Source organism: Lepidochelys kempii, chromosome 1 (genome assembly GCF_965140285.1).
Source record: "Lepidochelys kempii isolate rLepKem1 chromosome 1, rLepKem1.hap1, whole genome shotgun sequence".
NCBI lineage: Eukaryota > Metazoa > Chordata > Testudines > Cheloniidae > Lepidochelys > Lepidochelys kempii.
In genome coordinates, this window is record NC_136380.1 from 235,623,739 (window position 1) to 235,640,444 (window position 16,706).

A 16,706-nucleotide genomic window follows, 5' to 3' on the forward strand; every position below is an offset into this window, starting at 1 on the left:
TTCATGGACATTGAGACACACCACAGGGAACAGGAACATTCTCTAATGGAGAGGCTCATTTGATGGCTGAAAGGGTGGGGCATCCACCTGCTGCCAAGACCCCACAATCATCCCATCTGCTGCTGCTGCCGCCGTGTCTGGCTGCCAACCAAGGTGCTGCTGAGCTGGAGGATCCTGTTGCAATAACTCCCTCAACTGAGTAGGAGGAGAACACTGAGCCTGCAGTAGTCCTAGAACACTAATGTGCACCAGCCTCCAAAACCCTTTGCAAGAGACATCCGCAGATCTCACCACAAGTCATTGTCCTACTTCGTTCACCCCTTCTAATGAGGAGGGGAAGGAGATGGGTGCAAAGACAAACTGTGGGCCGTGTTCTCAATAGTAAACAGATACTTTGCTAACAATATGTTATTGTTCTGATTTCAAAATCTTCCCATTGAACCTTCTACTTCATACTTTTAGTAAATCTTTTGTTTTGTTTAACTTGTGTTGGCCCTCCTTCCTAATGATGAACTGAAGGTGCTTTTTCATTCTTGAATGGGCCGCAAGCTTCCTACTTCATTTAATGGAATGGTGTGTAAAAATCTGGTGTCAATAGTTTTGAATCCCCCCAAGGTTCAAAAATACTTTAAGTCACACAATTACACAGAAGGGATAGGGAACCACTACTATTTTTCAACCTAGGAGATGTCCAAAGCATAGAAAAGGGGTCAATCAATCTTTTAAAGGCTTTATTAGACATGTTGAAAATCAAAACCAAAGAATAGTAACAAACAAAAAGGGAACATGCCAGCAATAACAAACTATGGCAGTACCCTGTACAGAAATACCCCCTTCCTGCCTTGCCAAATTTTTAAGAATTTCAACTGTACCAGGGACTAGTGCTCTATAACAGTCCTTAGTTGCACTTAACTCTGCTGACAATAAAAAGTCAAAAAGCACAATGCAGTACTTTCCCCCATCAAAGCAAACAGTCATAAACTAATTTAAAAAGTTTAAGTGCTCCAAATAAGCGAGGTTTCTAAAGAAGTGTGAACAGTGTAGACAAAAACATTGCTCAATGAGCTCAGAATAACTCAGTTGCCACCCTCCACAGCAGAAACCCAGCACCAAGGTGATAACCCAATAGCGGTGCCCTGTTAATTGTCATTACTGTGTGCATTGTCACAAGAATGAATGGCTAATGACCTTTGGCTACAGGGGAACAAAACTCTCACAAAGCTGTGTAGCCCTATAAGTACGTACCAATGTTTCCTCATGTGCATATCCCGCAGCTATACAGGATGAATAGATGTCCCTTGGCACAGGCAGGTGTCATCCTCTGCCTCTCTGCTGTGCCAAGATATATGCACATATGGCATCACTGATTTTCCTCTCCCATTGGGAACCAGGACCATGTGTTAACATGGGTGGAATCCAGCTGCCTGTACAGAGTTTGTAAATCAGACTTGTCCTGAGATCACTCAGGATGGAAACACTCCCCTCTATCTCACAAATGTTATGAAGTATGCAGCAGACAATGATTATATGAACAGTGTTTGCCACATTGGCATCCAGACAGCTGCAAAGGCAGCACCAACAAGCTTTCAGTTTATCAAATGTGCACTCCACTACCAGTCTGCAGCTACTTAGCTTGAAACTGAATTCCTGTTTTCCAGGGTCATTGATGTTGGGTACAGTTTCATGAGCCAAAGCAGAAGCAGGTATGCCACAATAAAAGTTGACACAGACACACTGTATAGAACCAGAACATTTCTGGGAAATAAAAACCGTTTCCCCCCACTTCAAGTACAATCTTGATCTCCTCAGCACCCAGCATCATGCACCTTTCCAGTGTTTCCCACATTTGTATTAATGAATCATAGAATATCAGGGTTAGAAGGGACCTCAGGAGGTCACCTAGTCCAACCCCCTGCTCAAAGCAGGACCAATCCCCAACTAAATCATCCCAGCCAGGGCTTTGTCAAGCCTGATCTTAAAACTTCTAAGGAAGGAGATTCCACCACCTCCCTAGGTAACGCATTCCAGTGCTTCACCACCCTCCTAGTGAAAAAGTTTTTCCTAATATCCAACCTAAACCTCCCCCACTGCAACTTGAGACCATTACTCCTTGTTCTATCATCTGCTACCACTGAGAACAGTCTAGATCCATTCTCTTTGGAACCCCCTTTCAGGTAGTTGAAAGCAGCTATCAAATCCCCCCTCATTCTTCTCTTCTGCAGACTAAACAATCCCAGTTCCCTCAGCCTCTCCTCATAAGTCATGTGTTCCAGTCCCCTAATCATTTTTGTTGCCCTCCACTGGACGTTTTCCAATTTTTCCACATCCTTCTTGTAGTGTGGGGCCCAAAACTGGACACAGTACTCCAGATGACACCTTGCCAATGTCGAATAGAGGGGAACGATTACGTCCCTCGATCTGCTGGCAATGCCCCTACTTATACATCCCAAAATGCCATTGGCCTTCTTGGCAACAAGGACACACTGCTGACTCATATCCAGCTTCTCATCCACTGTAACCCCTATGTCCTTTTCTGCAGAACTGCTGCCTAGCCATTTGATCCCTAGTCTGTAGCGATGCATGGGATTCTTCCGTCCTAAGTGCAGGACTCTGCACTTGTCCTTGTTGAACCTCATCAGATTTCTTCTGGGCCAATCCTCTAATTTGTCTAGGGCCCTCTGAATACTATCTCTACCCTCCTGTGGTCTACTAAGCCCCTGTGGTCTACTAAGCCTTTCAGAACAATTGAATGGTAACCTTTTTGGGTCACATACTCAGTTGTGCCCCTTGTGATGGGCAAAATATTTGGATATGAGTGCCATTAATGGTCCCTGCACAGTTCGGAAACTGCATCCTCTGAAATTCATATATTATTTTTGGAACTTTTCTTATGGCAACCCATGGGTAAATTATTTGCCTCACAAATCTGCACAACAACCACCTTGACAGTGGACTTTCCAAACCCAGACCTATAGCTGTTTGGTGTTGACAGCTTCCAGAGGGCAACAACAACCCACTTCTGAATCGGTATGGCTTCCTTGAATGTAGTGTGCTGGAAGGGTGCTGGAAGCTCTTCACACAGCTCAATGAAGGTGTGTTTCTTCATTCAGAAGTTTTGAAGCCACTACTGGTTATCCCAGGTTTCCAAAACAATATGATCTCACCACACTGTGCTAGTTCTCCTCCATCAGAAGTTACGGTCAACTAAAGAGACTACCATGACAACACTGGCATTCATCATAGCTGTACCATGTGAGCTGAATGAATTGTCATTGACCTTAAAAGTCCGCCATCTTCCATGTGTCAGAAAATGCTGTCCAAATTCCATCCCGTGTCTCACAGAGTGCATACTCCACTGCATAACCATTGGTCTGCAATAAGGAGCAGAAGCAGAACCAGATAATCATCCATTTGCTCCATGTTTTTCACCTAGTTTTGTAGAGAATAACTGAAGGGCAACATGATCAGGAAGTGCCATAGGCAAATGTGTGAAAGCAGGGGACCATACCAACAAAACACAGCAAATCTGTTCCTACAGTGTCTCCCTGTGATGCACACAATCCTGAAACACTGTTCCTGAAACATTAAGCGCTAACATTAAGTACCTACAGCTAGAGTGTGGACACAGGTATACATGTGTGCACAGCTTTATACTAGTGTCCAGCTCAGCATGCCTGTGTATGTGTATATGGGAAACACACACAAGTATGAACATGGTATGAACATAATCCAGTGCTCCGCTATGCGCACAAGTATAGACATAGCCTGTAATACTCTGAGGTTATGTCTCACGATCTGCCACCTGGTGTGTCTGCTCCAAAGTTGCTCATGACAAAGCCACAATAGAGTCCTTAGCAATTCTATATATTCAAAGCTTCATGTAAATTTATCCTGGAAGCCATCTATTACAATTTTGGCTCATGTAAAGGAAACAAAAAGAGACACATTACAGTCACCCTAACTGTCCACCACAGAATCAGGCTCTATGGTGGCTTTGTATAATTCCCTCACAAAAGGTGTCTCTTTTTTTTCCTTCAAAAAAACCCCCAAAACTCACCATGCTCAATAAAATGCACATCAAAACACTTTTCCAAGCACTTTAACACTCACCTGTTATAAAGTTAGACTTAGATGCTGACTGACCATACTGCTGTTCCATGTATTTTGGTTTGTAAGTCAAGAAACCAACAAAGCTACTGAATTGTAATAGTGAACAACACAAAAACATTACATAAATTCTATTACTCAATACTCTTTTCAGAGAGATAAAGAAATCTGAAAGACACAATATACAATTTTATTTTAAAAAATGCTTGGCATAATTATTGGTAAATAATCTATGAGATTCAGAGCCAAATTCTGCCCTCAGACACCTATGTGCTTATCTCACTGTAGGATTTCAGGTGAGTATCTGAGGGCAGAATCTGGTCCTCAATTAGAATATAGGCTGTGATATTACAGTAAAATCCTCTGAAATGGTAAACTTCAGTGGAGACATACCAACTGAGGCCCCAGTCCACCAGTGAGATCTACACAGAAGGCCCCTGGGGAAACTGAAGTCAATGGGGCAGCACACAGGCCAAAGGGACTATCTGCTCACATGAATCTCACTGTAGGATCCAGGTCTAAGTGATTTCTCCGTGGTTCCTCTGTACCTTGTGTCATGTCTTGCATTGGGAACTGTAGCCAATGATTTTAGTTTATTGTTCATTTATTGTGTGATGTTATAATTAACTAACAGGTTATGTCATATATAATCATTGTATGCAAAATAGAGTTAAATTGTAGAAGTATAAAATAGATCAGTAGTTAGAAAGGATAATTACATAGTAGGTATCTAAGTAAGTAGGGCTGAAGCACAAGGCCTACAGGCTGAGGCCTGTAAGATTTTAGCTTAGCCATACTAGGCTATAGCCTTAAGAAATGCTTGACATAGGTAAGTGACCAAAGAATGACCCTATCCCCCACAAAATTACAGGAAAAGATATACCAATGGATGAGACTGTGAAAAATTAACAGAGTAATTTTTTGCTTACAAGATATCCGGTAGTCACATTTTTCTAACACATGCCCTAACCGCAGGGTGCACTATGTGCATAAATGCTAACGGGGTATAGTCAGAATCACATTATAAAAAGAGGGTGCCTGGATTAGGAAAACTGAGCTCCCTATGGGAAACTCCAGCAGGAACCATCCTTCTTCTGATGATCAATTGGCAAGGCAGCCATCAGACCTTAAGAATAGCATTAAGGATGTGTGAGTATAATGATATTTTTAACTTATGAATAGGTCTTCATAGAATTTTTTATATGCTTAGGTAATCATAACTTCAATTGTAACTTTAACAAAACTTGTAAAAGAGTCTAGACCTTGTAGGTGTGAATGTGCGTGTGGTCACTAAGGTTGGTCTTTACGTGTTCCTAGACACTCTAAATCTGAAGCAAGTAGCAGAGGTAACGTTCACTCTGTTGAACATGCAACTCTAGCCACCAGAGCCAAATCCACAATGGTTTAATACAACATTACTAAATTCACTTTAAATAAAGTAAAAGGCTGCAGAACTGAACCAGAACAGGAGAAGTGTAAAGATGACACAACGTCATCTTTTTCCTTGCCTCTACCCTCCCACATTCCTGCACTGAGCACAGCTCAGCCCTGAAGGGAAAATCAGGCCTCCTGTATTTTTCATTGCAGACAATTCATTTAACATTTTCCATTACATCTGTGATGATCATGAAAATAATATGGAAATAATTGTGACTTGCTGGGAAAAGAACCTTCTGATTTTTTTAGGCTTAACCCTCACTAATTTTAACACAGACTTTAGTTAATTTTGGTCACTCATTTTTCCTTAGTTCCAGTTTGATTCTAGTACAAACTTTTAAATGTAAGACCTAATTACATAATTGACTCAATGCAGGCCAACCTTCATGACCACCCAGAAACCCAATGACTTCAAATAATCCTTGTGGGGTGGGCTTGGGGTGTTCCTGTGTTACATTGTACTGGTAGGTTTCCAGTTTAGCAGAATATATAAAACACTTGCCTTTTGAAGTTACTGACCACTTCACTGGCTGATGATTTTCAGATTCATGATGCTTGCTCTGGTCTTCTTTAATTTTGGAGAGATCAGATGAAATTTTGTCATTGTTTTCTTCCTCCTGCTTTTTCAGACTTTTCGGCAGGAAACAGAATGGTATGGCAGCAATGAGATTAATTATTCCAGCTATAATAAAACCAAGCCACCATGCACCTACCCACCGGGAGTCTTTTGGAGTTATGGTTATGCTACCTAGAATAAAATGAGACAAAAAAGAATTCTATTAATGAAGAAAAAGACCCCCCCCCCATCCTCTATAGTTGCTGGGAAATCCACATTATAGACTGGAAGGAAACTCAGTATTTTCAATATTTAGTGAGATATATTGAAAGATAACATAAAGCAAGCAGGGCATCAGCAGTCATATAATATCTTGGTTGGTGTTGTTTTTCACTTGCCTTCACACATTTGCTGACTTAGAATCATAGAATTGTAGACTTACAATTAAGACTTACAATTACATAGAAGGTCAGAAGGGACCATTATGATCATCTAGTCTGACCTCCTGCACAACGCAGGCCATGGAAAATCACCCGCCCACTCCTGTAACAAACCTCCAACCTATGTCTGAGCTATTGAAGTCCTCAAATCGTGGTTTAAAGACTTTGAGGTGCAGAGAATTATCCAGCAAGTGACCCGTGCCCCATGCTGCAGAGGAAGGCAAAAAAGCCTCTGCCAATCTGCCCTGGAGGAAAATTCCTTCCCGACTCCAAATATGACAATCAGCTAAACCCTGAGCAGGTTGGCAAGACTCACCAGCCAGACACCCAGGAAAGAATTCTCTGTAGTAACTCAGATCCCACTCCATCTAACATCCCATCACAGGCCATTGGGCATATCTACCGCTAATAGTTGAAGATCAATTAATTGCCAAAATTAGGCTATCCCATCATATCATCCCTTACAAAAATTATCAAGCTTAGTCTTGAAGCCAGATATGTCGTTTTCCCCCACTGCTTCCATTGGAAGGCTGTTCCAGAACTTCACTCCTCTGATGGTTAGAAACCTTTGTCTAATTTCAAGTCTAAACTTCCTGATGGCCAGTTTATATCCATTTGTTCTTGTGTCCACATTGGTACTGAGCTTAAATAATTCTTCTCCCTCCATGGTATTTATCCCTGATATATTTATAGAGAGCAATCATATCTCCCCTCAACCTTCTTTTTGTTAGGCTAAACAAGCCAAGCTCCTTGAGTCTTCTTTCATAAGACAGGTTTTCCATTCCTCGGATCATCCTAGTAGCCCTTCTCTGTATCTATTCTGGTTTGAATTCATCCTTCTTAAACATGGGAGACCACAACTGCACACAATGTTCCAGATGAGGTCTCACCAGTGCCTGGTATAACGGTACTAACACCTCCTTATCTCTACTGGAAATAACTCACCTGATGCATCCCAAGACCGCATTAGCTTTTTTCACGGCCATATCACATTGGCGGCTCACAGTCATCCTGTGAACAACCAGTATGCCGAGGTCCTTCTCCTCCTCTGTTACTTCCAGGTAATGCGTTCCCAGTTTATAACAGAAATTCTTGTTATTAATCCCTAAATGCATAACCTTGCACTTCTCACTATTAAATTTCATCCTATTACTCCAGTTTACAAGATCATCCAGATCTTTCTGTATGATATCCCGGTCCTTCTCTGTGTTGGCAATACCTCCCAGCTTTGTGTCATCCACAAACTTTATTAGCACATTCCTGCTTTTTGTGCCAAGGTCCGTAATAAAAAGATTAAATAAGATTGGTCCCCAAACTGATCCTTGAGGAACTGGACTAGTAACCGTCTTCCAGCCTGACAGTTCACCTTTCAGTGTGACCTTGCATACTACAGATGTCAAACTAACAGGCCTGTAGTTACCTGGATCACTTTTTTTTCCTTTCTTAAAAATAGGAACTATGTTAGCAATTCTCCAATCATACGGTACAACTCCTGAGTTTACAGATTCATTAAAAATTTTTGCTAATGGGCTTGCAATTTCATGCGTCAGTTCCTTTAATATTCTTGGATGAAGATTAACTGGGCCCCCCGATTTAGTCCCATTAAGCTGTTCAAGTTTGGCTTCTACCTTGGATGTGGTAATATCTACCTTCATATCCTCATTCCCATTTGTCATCCTACCATTATCCCTAAGCTCCTCATTAGCCTCATTAAAGACTGAGGCAAAGTATTTGTTTAGTTGGTCCTCACAGAATCAATTCTGAAGCACTTTGAGGAGAGGAAAGTGATCGGGAACAGTCAGCATGGATTCACCAAGGGCAAGTCATGCCTGACTAACCTAATTGCCTTCTATGATGAGATAACTGGGTCTGTGGATGAGGGGAAAGCAGTGGACATGTTATTCCTTGACTTTAGCAAAGCTTTTTATGTGGTCTCCCACAGTATTCTTGCCAGTAAGTTAAAGAAGTATGGGCTGGATAAATGGACTATAAGGTGGATAGAAAGCTGGCTTGATCATCGGGCTCAATGGGTAGTGATCAATGGCTCCATGTCTAGTTGGTAGCTGGCATGAAGTGGAGTGCCCCAACGGTCAGTCCTGGGGCCGGTTTTGTTCAATATCTTCATTAATGATCTGCAGGATGGCATGGATTGCACCCTCAGCAAGTTTGCAGATGACACTAAACTGGGAGGAGTGGTAGATATGCTGGAGGTTAGGGATAGGATACAGGGGGACCTAGACAAATTAGAGGATTGGGCCAAAAGAAATCTGATGAGGTTCAACAAGGACAAGTGCAAAATCCTGCACTTAGGATGGAAGAATCCCACGTACTGCCACATACTAGGGACCAAGCGGCTAGGCAGCAGTTCTGCAGAAAAGGACCTAGGGGTTACAGTGGATGAGAAGCTGGATATGAGTCAACAGTGTGCCCTTGTTGCCAGGAAGGCTAACGGCAATTTGGGCTTTATAAGTAGGAGCATTGCCAGCAGATCGAGGGATGTGATCATTCCCCTCTATTCAACATTGGTGAGGTCTCATCTGGAGTACTGTGTCCAGTTTTGGGCCCCACACTACAAGAAGGATGTTGAAAAATTGGAAAGAGTCCAGCGGAGGGCAATAAAAATGATTAGGGGGCTGGAGCACATGACTTATAAGGAGAGGCTGAGGGAACTATATCAAATATCTAAACAAATACTTTGCCTCAGTCTTTAATGAGGCTAATGAGGAGCTTAGGGATAATGGTAGGATGACAAATGGGAATGAGGATATGGAGGTAGATATTACCACATCCGAGGTAGAAGCCAAACTCCAACAGCTTAATGGGACATCAGGGGGCCCGGTTAATCTTCATCCAAGAATATTAAAGGAACTGACACATGAAATTGCAAGCCCATTAGCAAAAATTTTTAATGAATCTGTAAACTCAGGGGTTGTACTGTATGACTGGAGAATTGCTAACATAGTTCCTATTTTTAAGAAAGAAAAAAAAGCGATCTGGTAACTACAAGCCTGCTAGTTTGACATCTGTAGTATGCAAGGTCTTGGAGAAAATTTTGAAGGAGAAAGTAGTTAAGGACATTGAGGTCAATGGTAATTGGGACAAAATACAACATGGCTTTACAAAAAGTAGATCGTGCCAAACCAACCTGATCTCCTTCTTTGAGAAAGTAACAGATTTTTTAGACAAAGGGAATGCAGTAGATCTAATTTACCTCGATTTCAGTAAGGCATCTGATACAGGTCCATGGAGATTTATTAGCTAAATTGGAAAAGATGGGGGTCGATATGAAAATTGAAAGGTAGATAAGGAATTGGTTAAAGGGGAGACTACAGCGTGTCACACTGAAAGGTGAACTGTCAGGCTGGAGGGAGGTTACCAGTGGAGTTCCTCAGGGATTGGTTTTGGGACCAATCTTATTTAATCTTTTTATTACTGACCTTGGCAGAAAAAGTGGGAATGTGCTAATAAAATTTGCGGATGACACAAAGCTGGGAGGTATTGCCAATACAGAGAAGGACCGGGATATCATACAGGAAGATCTGGATGACCTTGTAAACTGGAGTACTAGTAATAGGAAGAAATTTAATAGTGAGAAGTGCAAAGTCATGCATTTAGGGATTAATAACAAGAGTTTCTGTTATAAACTGGGAACGCATTACCTGGAAGTAACAGAGGAGGAGAAGGACCTCGGCATACTGGTTGTTCACAGGATGACTGTGAGCCGCCAATGTGATATGGCCGTGAAAAAAGCTAATGCGGTCTTGGGATGCATCAGGTGAGTTATTTCCAGTAGAGATAAGGAGGTGTTAGTACCGTTATACCAGGCACTGGTGAGACCTCATCTGGAACATTGTGTGCAGTTGTGGTCTCCCATGTTTAAGAAGGATGAATTCAAACCAGAATAGATACAGAGAAGGGCTACTAGGATGATCCGAGGAATGGAAAACTTGTCTTATGAAAGAAGACTCAAGGAGCTTGGCTTGTTTAGCCTAACAAAAAGAAGGTTGAGGGGAGATATGATTGCTCTCTATAAATATATCAGGGATAAATACCATGGAGGGAGAAGAATTATTTAAGCTCAGTACCAATGTGGACACAAGAACAAATGGATATAAACTGGCCATCAGGAAGTTTAGACTTGAAATTAGACAAAGGTTTCTAACCATCAGAGGAGTGAAGTTCTGGAACAGCCTTCCAATGGAAGCAGTAGGGGAAAACGACATATCTGGTTTCAAGACTAAGCTTGATAATTTTTGTAAGGGATGATATGATGGGATAGCCTAATTTTGGCAATTAATTGATCTTCAACTATTAGCGGTAGATATGCCCAATGGCCTGTGATGGGATGTGAGATGGGGTGGGATCTGAGTTACTACAGAGAATTCTTTCCTGGGTGTCTGGCTGGAAAATCTTGCCTACATGCTCAAGGTTTAGCTGATCACCATATTTGGGGTTGGGAAGGAATTTTCCTCCAGGGCAGATTGGCAGAGGCCCTGGGGGCTTTTCGCCTTCCTCTGCATCATGGGGCACGGGTCACTTGCTGGATAATTCTCTGCACCTCAAAGTCTTTAAACCATGATTTAAGGACTTCAATAGGTCCGACATAGGTTAGGGGTTTCTTACAGGAGTTGGTGGGTGATTTTCCATGGCCTGTGTTGTGCAGGAGGTCAGACTAGATGATCATAATGGTCCCTTCTGACCTTGAAGTCTATGATTCAATGACTCTGTAAACTGGGATTATTTAGTCTGCAGAAAAGAAGAATGAGGAGGGATTTGATAGCTGCTTTCAACTACCTGAAAGGAGGTTCCAAAGAGGATGGATCTAGACTGTTCTTAGTGGTAGCAGATGACAGAACAAGGAGTAATGGTATCAAGTTGCAGTGGGGGAGGTTTAGGTTGGATATTAGAAAAAACTTTTTCACTAGGAGGGTGGTGAAGCACTGGAATGGGTTACCTAGGGAGGTCTCCTTCCTTAGAGATTTTTAAGATCAGGCTTGACAAAGCCCTGGCTGGGATGATTTAGTTGGGGATTGGTCCTGCTTTGAGCAGGAGGTTGGACTAGATGACCTCCTGAGTTCCCTTCCAACCCTAATATTCTATGATTCAAGCAGAGTCCCACACACACCATGGATCCGCTAGGACACAGTACTTTTTACTAACCTTTTTTCTTATAGGACCTTCCAGCAAAATGCTTAATCATGTGCTTAATTTTAAGCACATGAGGAGTCCCATTGGCTTCCTTGAGATTTGTCACATACTTAAGTCCGTATTATGGAGAATGTGGGAGCTGCCTGTAGTATTTTTATGAATATCATATGTCCATCTATTTGTTGGATTGTTTATCTATTGTTTGCTGTGTGACTACCGAAGAGTTAAGTCATGCAAGAGCTGGGAACACTGGGCTGAGGAGCAGATGATGGCTTCAAATAAGCCCTACTGCTGGTACACACATACAATAGAGTTGTCAATTCCTATTAGATTTTACTTCTACCTTGTAAGGGCACTGTCTGGCTGGTGATTCCATGTGTGTGTGTGTGTCTGTGTTTTGACAGGGTGGGGAAATCCACATAGGAAATCTAAACAGAGAGCTTTGTCACTGATGGAAGGACAGCCTCTGATGAGACAGTAAGAGACAGGGATTGATGAGTCTCTTAGTTTATCTCAATTTGCAAAGCAAATGTGGGGGTGCCTGGGATAAGCCAGGCCTGCCTTAGCTTAGCTTAGGTAAGATATAGATGTATATGGACTATTGTTTTAAGATCTGTTTTTCTGAATGCCTTGGTTCTGACTCAACAGTGCTTTGCTTTAAGAAACTTGCTTGGTCAGTGTAATAACCACTTGTTGAAGCTCCCAAAGGAAAGTATGTACGAGGGTCCAAAACCCGAGTTGAACCTGCTAAGAAATCACGGTTCGTCCAAAAGGGACTACAGCTGAAGGCCAGGTCTCATAGTGAGAGAGTTGCATGATTCCATCTCAAAAAGAAGTGGAGGTAATGAGGCCTGTCACCTGAGAGATTGCACTTTAGGAGACCAGGAGTAGTTATAGCTGTAGTTAATCCAGTGACCACGGCATATATGATCAAAATTTTGTTGGGATCAGGGCCTTAAAAAGCAAAATAAGCAAATATCTGTATGGGGGCACTGTAAACAGTCTCACCCTGCAAGCATATGCTCAGATATTAGGCTATTTAAAGATCACCAATGGGTGTTACATTTCAAATGCCTTTATTAACATTATTTATTTATATTACACATGCACAGGTGTGTGCAATGGAAAAGAGTCGGCATACATGTCTGTGTGTGAAAAGTTGAATGCACACCAATGGACACCAAATAGAAAGCCCTTTGAAAACATCACCTCATATATTTTCTTTTTTGTTTAACCCTTAGTAAAATTTGAACTCAGTAATAAAGAGTAATATTAAACAATTAACATATTATATTCTCAGCCAACATTTGAAATTAACCACCTAAAATGAAAAATTGATATGCTAGGCAAAGCCCATCAGGAAGGGCATGACTCAGCAAAGCATTCAGTGAGGGTGCTTAAGCACATATTTAAATTTAAGCATGTTTAAATGCTTTATTGAATAGGTATGGATTTAAGCCCATGCTGAAGTGCTTTCCTGGATTGGGCCTAAAATATTTCCCATACCTACAACTTTTAAAATTATTTTTTCAGTGAAAACACTTTGTTCTCACCTCACCTTGAAACAAAGATATTTATTATTTACCGAAAGGCATGAAAATATTTGGCGTATCCTGATATAAAGCACTGGTCATATTGATTGTTATACAACAGTTTAATATAATTGGCTCTCCATTTTTCCTTACCTAGATCCACAAATCCAATATCCACATACAAGCTGGCACACAGTGATCCCAACAGGTAGCCGATTATTGGCCCGATCATTGCTATTGTGTGCAAACATGCTGAAAATATAACGAAGTAGACACAGATAAATTTACAGAAATGTGGCCCTATATGTTTTCCACCTATTTTTCTTATTCCTCTCCTAGACCCAGGGTATTCCAGGAAGTGCAAAGACTAGCATCCTGCCATGTGAGATAGGTTTTTTACTCTTCTCCTATTTGGTGAAAAAAGATCACCTTAGGCAGTATTAATGTATCATTTATTGATTTATTTAAATTTGTTTAGTGGCCATCCAAGACTACAAGAGCCAAATTAACTCCATTCATATAAAACTCAAGTTCAAGTCTCAGTGCAGGTAGAATGAACCAGGACTCGGTGGGTTAAGACAAAAACATTACATGGAAATTTATACAGCCTCGTCATTTTCTTTTGAAGGCAGCAATGGACTAGGAATGAAGGCTACCTCACTACTGTGAGGGTAACTAATTCTTTGGTTAGTTGGCCAAACTAATTAAATAAAATAGAATAGTTTTGAAACAACCCAAAATGAATTTTTTTTAAAAAATTTCAGCACACTGAAAAAGTCACCAAAATTTCATATCAGGTCAAATGAAATGTGTTGTACAATCTGAAAAAAGATGTTCGTTATTGCGGGGGTTTTTTGCCTTTATAAAAAGCTGTTTATAAAAGTGAATAAAATTTTGAAATGAAAGATAATTTCAAATTGAAAAGCTGACGTTTCATTTAGAAAAAGTCACATCCAAATATTTTGACTTTTTCTGATTTTGTAATGTGTGTTTCTGGGTTTTTTGGGGGGAGGGAGGTTGTTTGTTATTTTATTTGACCAAAACAATTTAGCAAATTCAACACAAATTCACAAAATGTTTCAATTGATGCAAATCTGTATTTATCAGAAGAAAAAAAAAAAAGCTTTGTCAAAAGATTTTGCCTGGTTCCAATGGAGAGAGCTATTTTTTTTTTAAAGGACTCTTTAGGGGAAAGTGTAGATGATCTACTTTTAAAGCTAAAGCAGATTTGCTCCTGTCACTGTTTCTTTGTAACCAGCCTTTTCATCCTCTTAAGATTACCTATGTATAAAGGAGCATCTTCTTCTTTAGCAAAATCATCAAGGTAAGAAATTCCTAGTGGTGTTATTGGCGTTTCCCCAATTCCACGTAACAAGTTGCCCAATAAGACATATATCCACATATATGATGATGCTTCCTTTACACAATCTGTAAATAACAGTAATTACCATCTTTACAGTAGAACAATAAACCATGAGCCTGGCTATAACACCATTTAACACACTCTCTCTCATCTTGCTCAATTGTTTTTTCTTACATAAGACTAAGACTCTGTCTAGGTAACCAAACTCATTAAACCTGTCTAGGTTGCCAAAATCATCAGCCCTCCCTTTAACAACACTTCTAGATATCAGTCACATGCTTGTCTATCAAACATAGTCATGCAAGGATAATGGTCTGTATTGTTAGGGAAAGAATATCTAGGAAAAAATAAACAGATTGAAACTGTGATAGACATACTCTATGACATTTCATTTACACCTTCAACTATGTCCCCTGATCCAGGCTAACAGTTGGCTCATGGGTCCTATAGTGACATTTTTCTCCTCCTATGCAGCATACAGCTGGAGATGCTCTTTTGGTATATTCTAAACTGATAGTGAGGTGTGTGAAGATCACAGAAATGCCAGTTAATTTCCAGTTAACTTTAACTCAGCTTGGACCCTTAAATTTTCTTTGGGAATCAATTCTCCTCACAAATTATATGAGAAATTCCTTTAATGTCAATGTGAGGTACTTATATCCAGAAGGGTGGGAGAAACTGGGCCCAAGTAGTTCAGATACTTCTGGATTGGTAGATGTGCTTGCTCTGAGTGAGATTTACAAGGCTGCTGTATCACTGAATTGTCACTAACACCCTCCAAATAAGTTAAGGCTTAAATGGGGTTTAGAATTGTACTAGCCCTCCATACTGGGGTGAATTGCCCTCTTGTGTGAAGACCGATTTATAAGTAGGTCAAAATTGTCACATTTAGACGTATTTACAGTTACACTCACCTGAATCTGGATGTTCCGATAAGGTTTCACTGACACCAGTTACATTTTGATCCACGGAGCAGGGAGAGAGACTTGAAGTTGAGTTGACTGACAACACTGCATGAGATGCTGTTTCATACTTATAACTGAACACATACAACATTATATTTAGTTGTGATGTTTCTGGGCAGTTGAAGAAATACAGGGGTATATTTTATCTCAGTACAGGGGGAATTTTGTGACTGCTGTTTTGGCGAATAGACAGTATGGGCATCTAACTGGAAAAAAAAATTTGAATGCGGTGCACAGACAAAGTGTTAATTGAACAGTTAAAAGAGGGTCACTTAAGTAAAAAAAAAATAAGGGGGTGGGGAAAAAATGAGCAAAAAAATATCAAAAGCAACTGTAGTGTAAATCTACAGTCCTCTAGCCTGCCACACGCTAATTGGCAATATGGACCTTGCTACTGTGCACTGAAAGTCCATTGTGCAAACAGCAGTGTATCAAACCATACTACCGAACTACAGAACTTTTAGTGTGCAGTAGAAGGGTCCACACAGCAAGTTAATGCATAGTATACTACAGCGCTGTAGATTTACACCCAGTTTGTCATGCACTAATTCTCCATATAGACAAGCCCTTCGTTATTTCTTGTAACTACAGTCCTATAGTCTCTTTGAGTTAAGTAATAGAAATGATAAGCCTGATGCTACTGCAAAACAGCAGAAGAGTTAGAAAGACTTTCTGCTGAACATAATTCTTTAGTTTTCTTTTTATGATTATAAACTTCTTGTGATATATATGGCAATTTCCTGCAATATCCGGGACAAACCTTATTGAAGTGAGTTTAAGTATTTTAGGAGTTCATTGTATTAAGAATGTAAATGTTTATGTATTAGTGTGGAATTGTATGCAACTTCTTTAACTGGGAAACAGGACTAATGTAAACCTTGGAAGTGGTATGAGCTTCAACAGGCCAAACAAGACTGAACTTTCAGTTGAGTGAGTTTCCTAGGAAATACTTGGCATGAGGGGAATGTAAATTACCCACCTCAGGAATCATTCTTTTGAATCATTCTGCATCTTGAGGAGAAACTCATTGTCTGACTGATTATCTATTCATAGTCTCTTCAAAGACCCAAACTGGATAAAGGAGTGACACACAGATTGATGGGGATTCTTGTTCCAAGACAAAGCAGTTATGAACTTGTAACCCCAGAAAACTCCTTT

General features: G+C 40.6%; 1 protein-coding gene across 1 annotated transcript in view; it reads right to left on the bottom strand.

The window, feature by feature from the left end:
- SLCO1B3 (solute carrier organic anion transporter family member 1B3) overlaps positions 1-16,706 on the bottom strand; it is a 37,102-nt gene that overhangs the window by 14,493 nt on the left and 5,903 nt on the right. The window contains exons 4-8 of the mRNA XM_073329735.2: positions 15,498-15,622; positions 14,502-14,648; positions 13,374-13,472; positions 6,047-6,292; positions 4,111-4,275 (exon numbers count right to left, since the gene is read on the bottom strand). Of these exons, the coding sequence (XP_073185836.1) occupies positions 4,111-4,275; positions 6,047-6,292; positions 13,374-13,472; positions 14,502-14,648; positions 15,498-15,622 (782 nt within the window). The remainder of the gene's footprint in view (positions 1-4,110; positions 4,276-6,046; positions 6,293-13,373; positions 13,473-14,501; positions 14,649-15,497; positions 15,623-16,706) is intronic.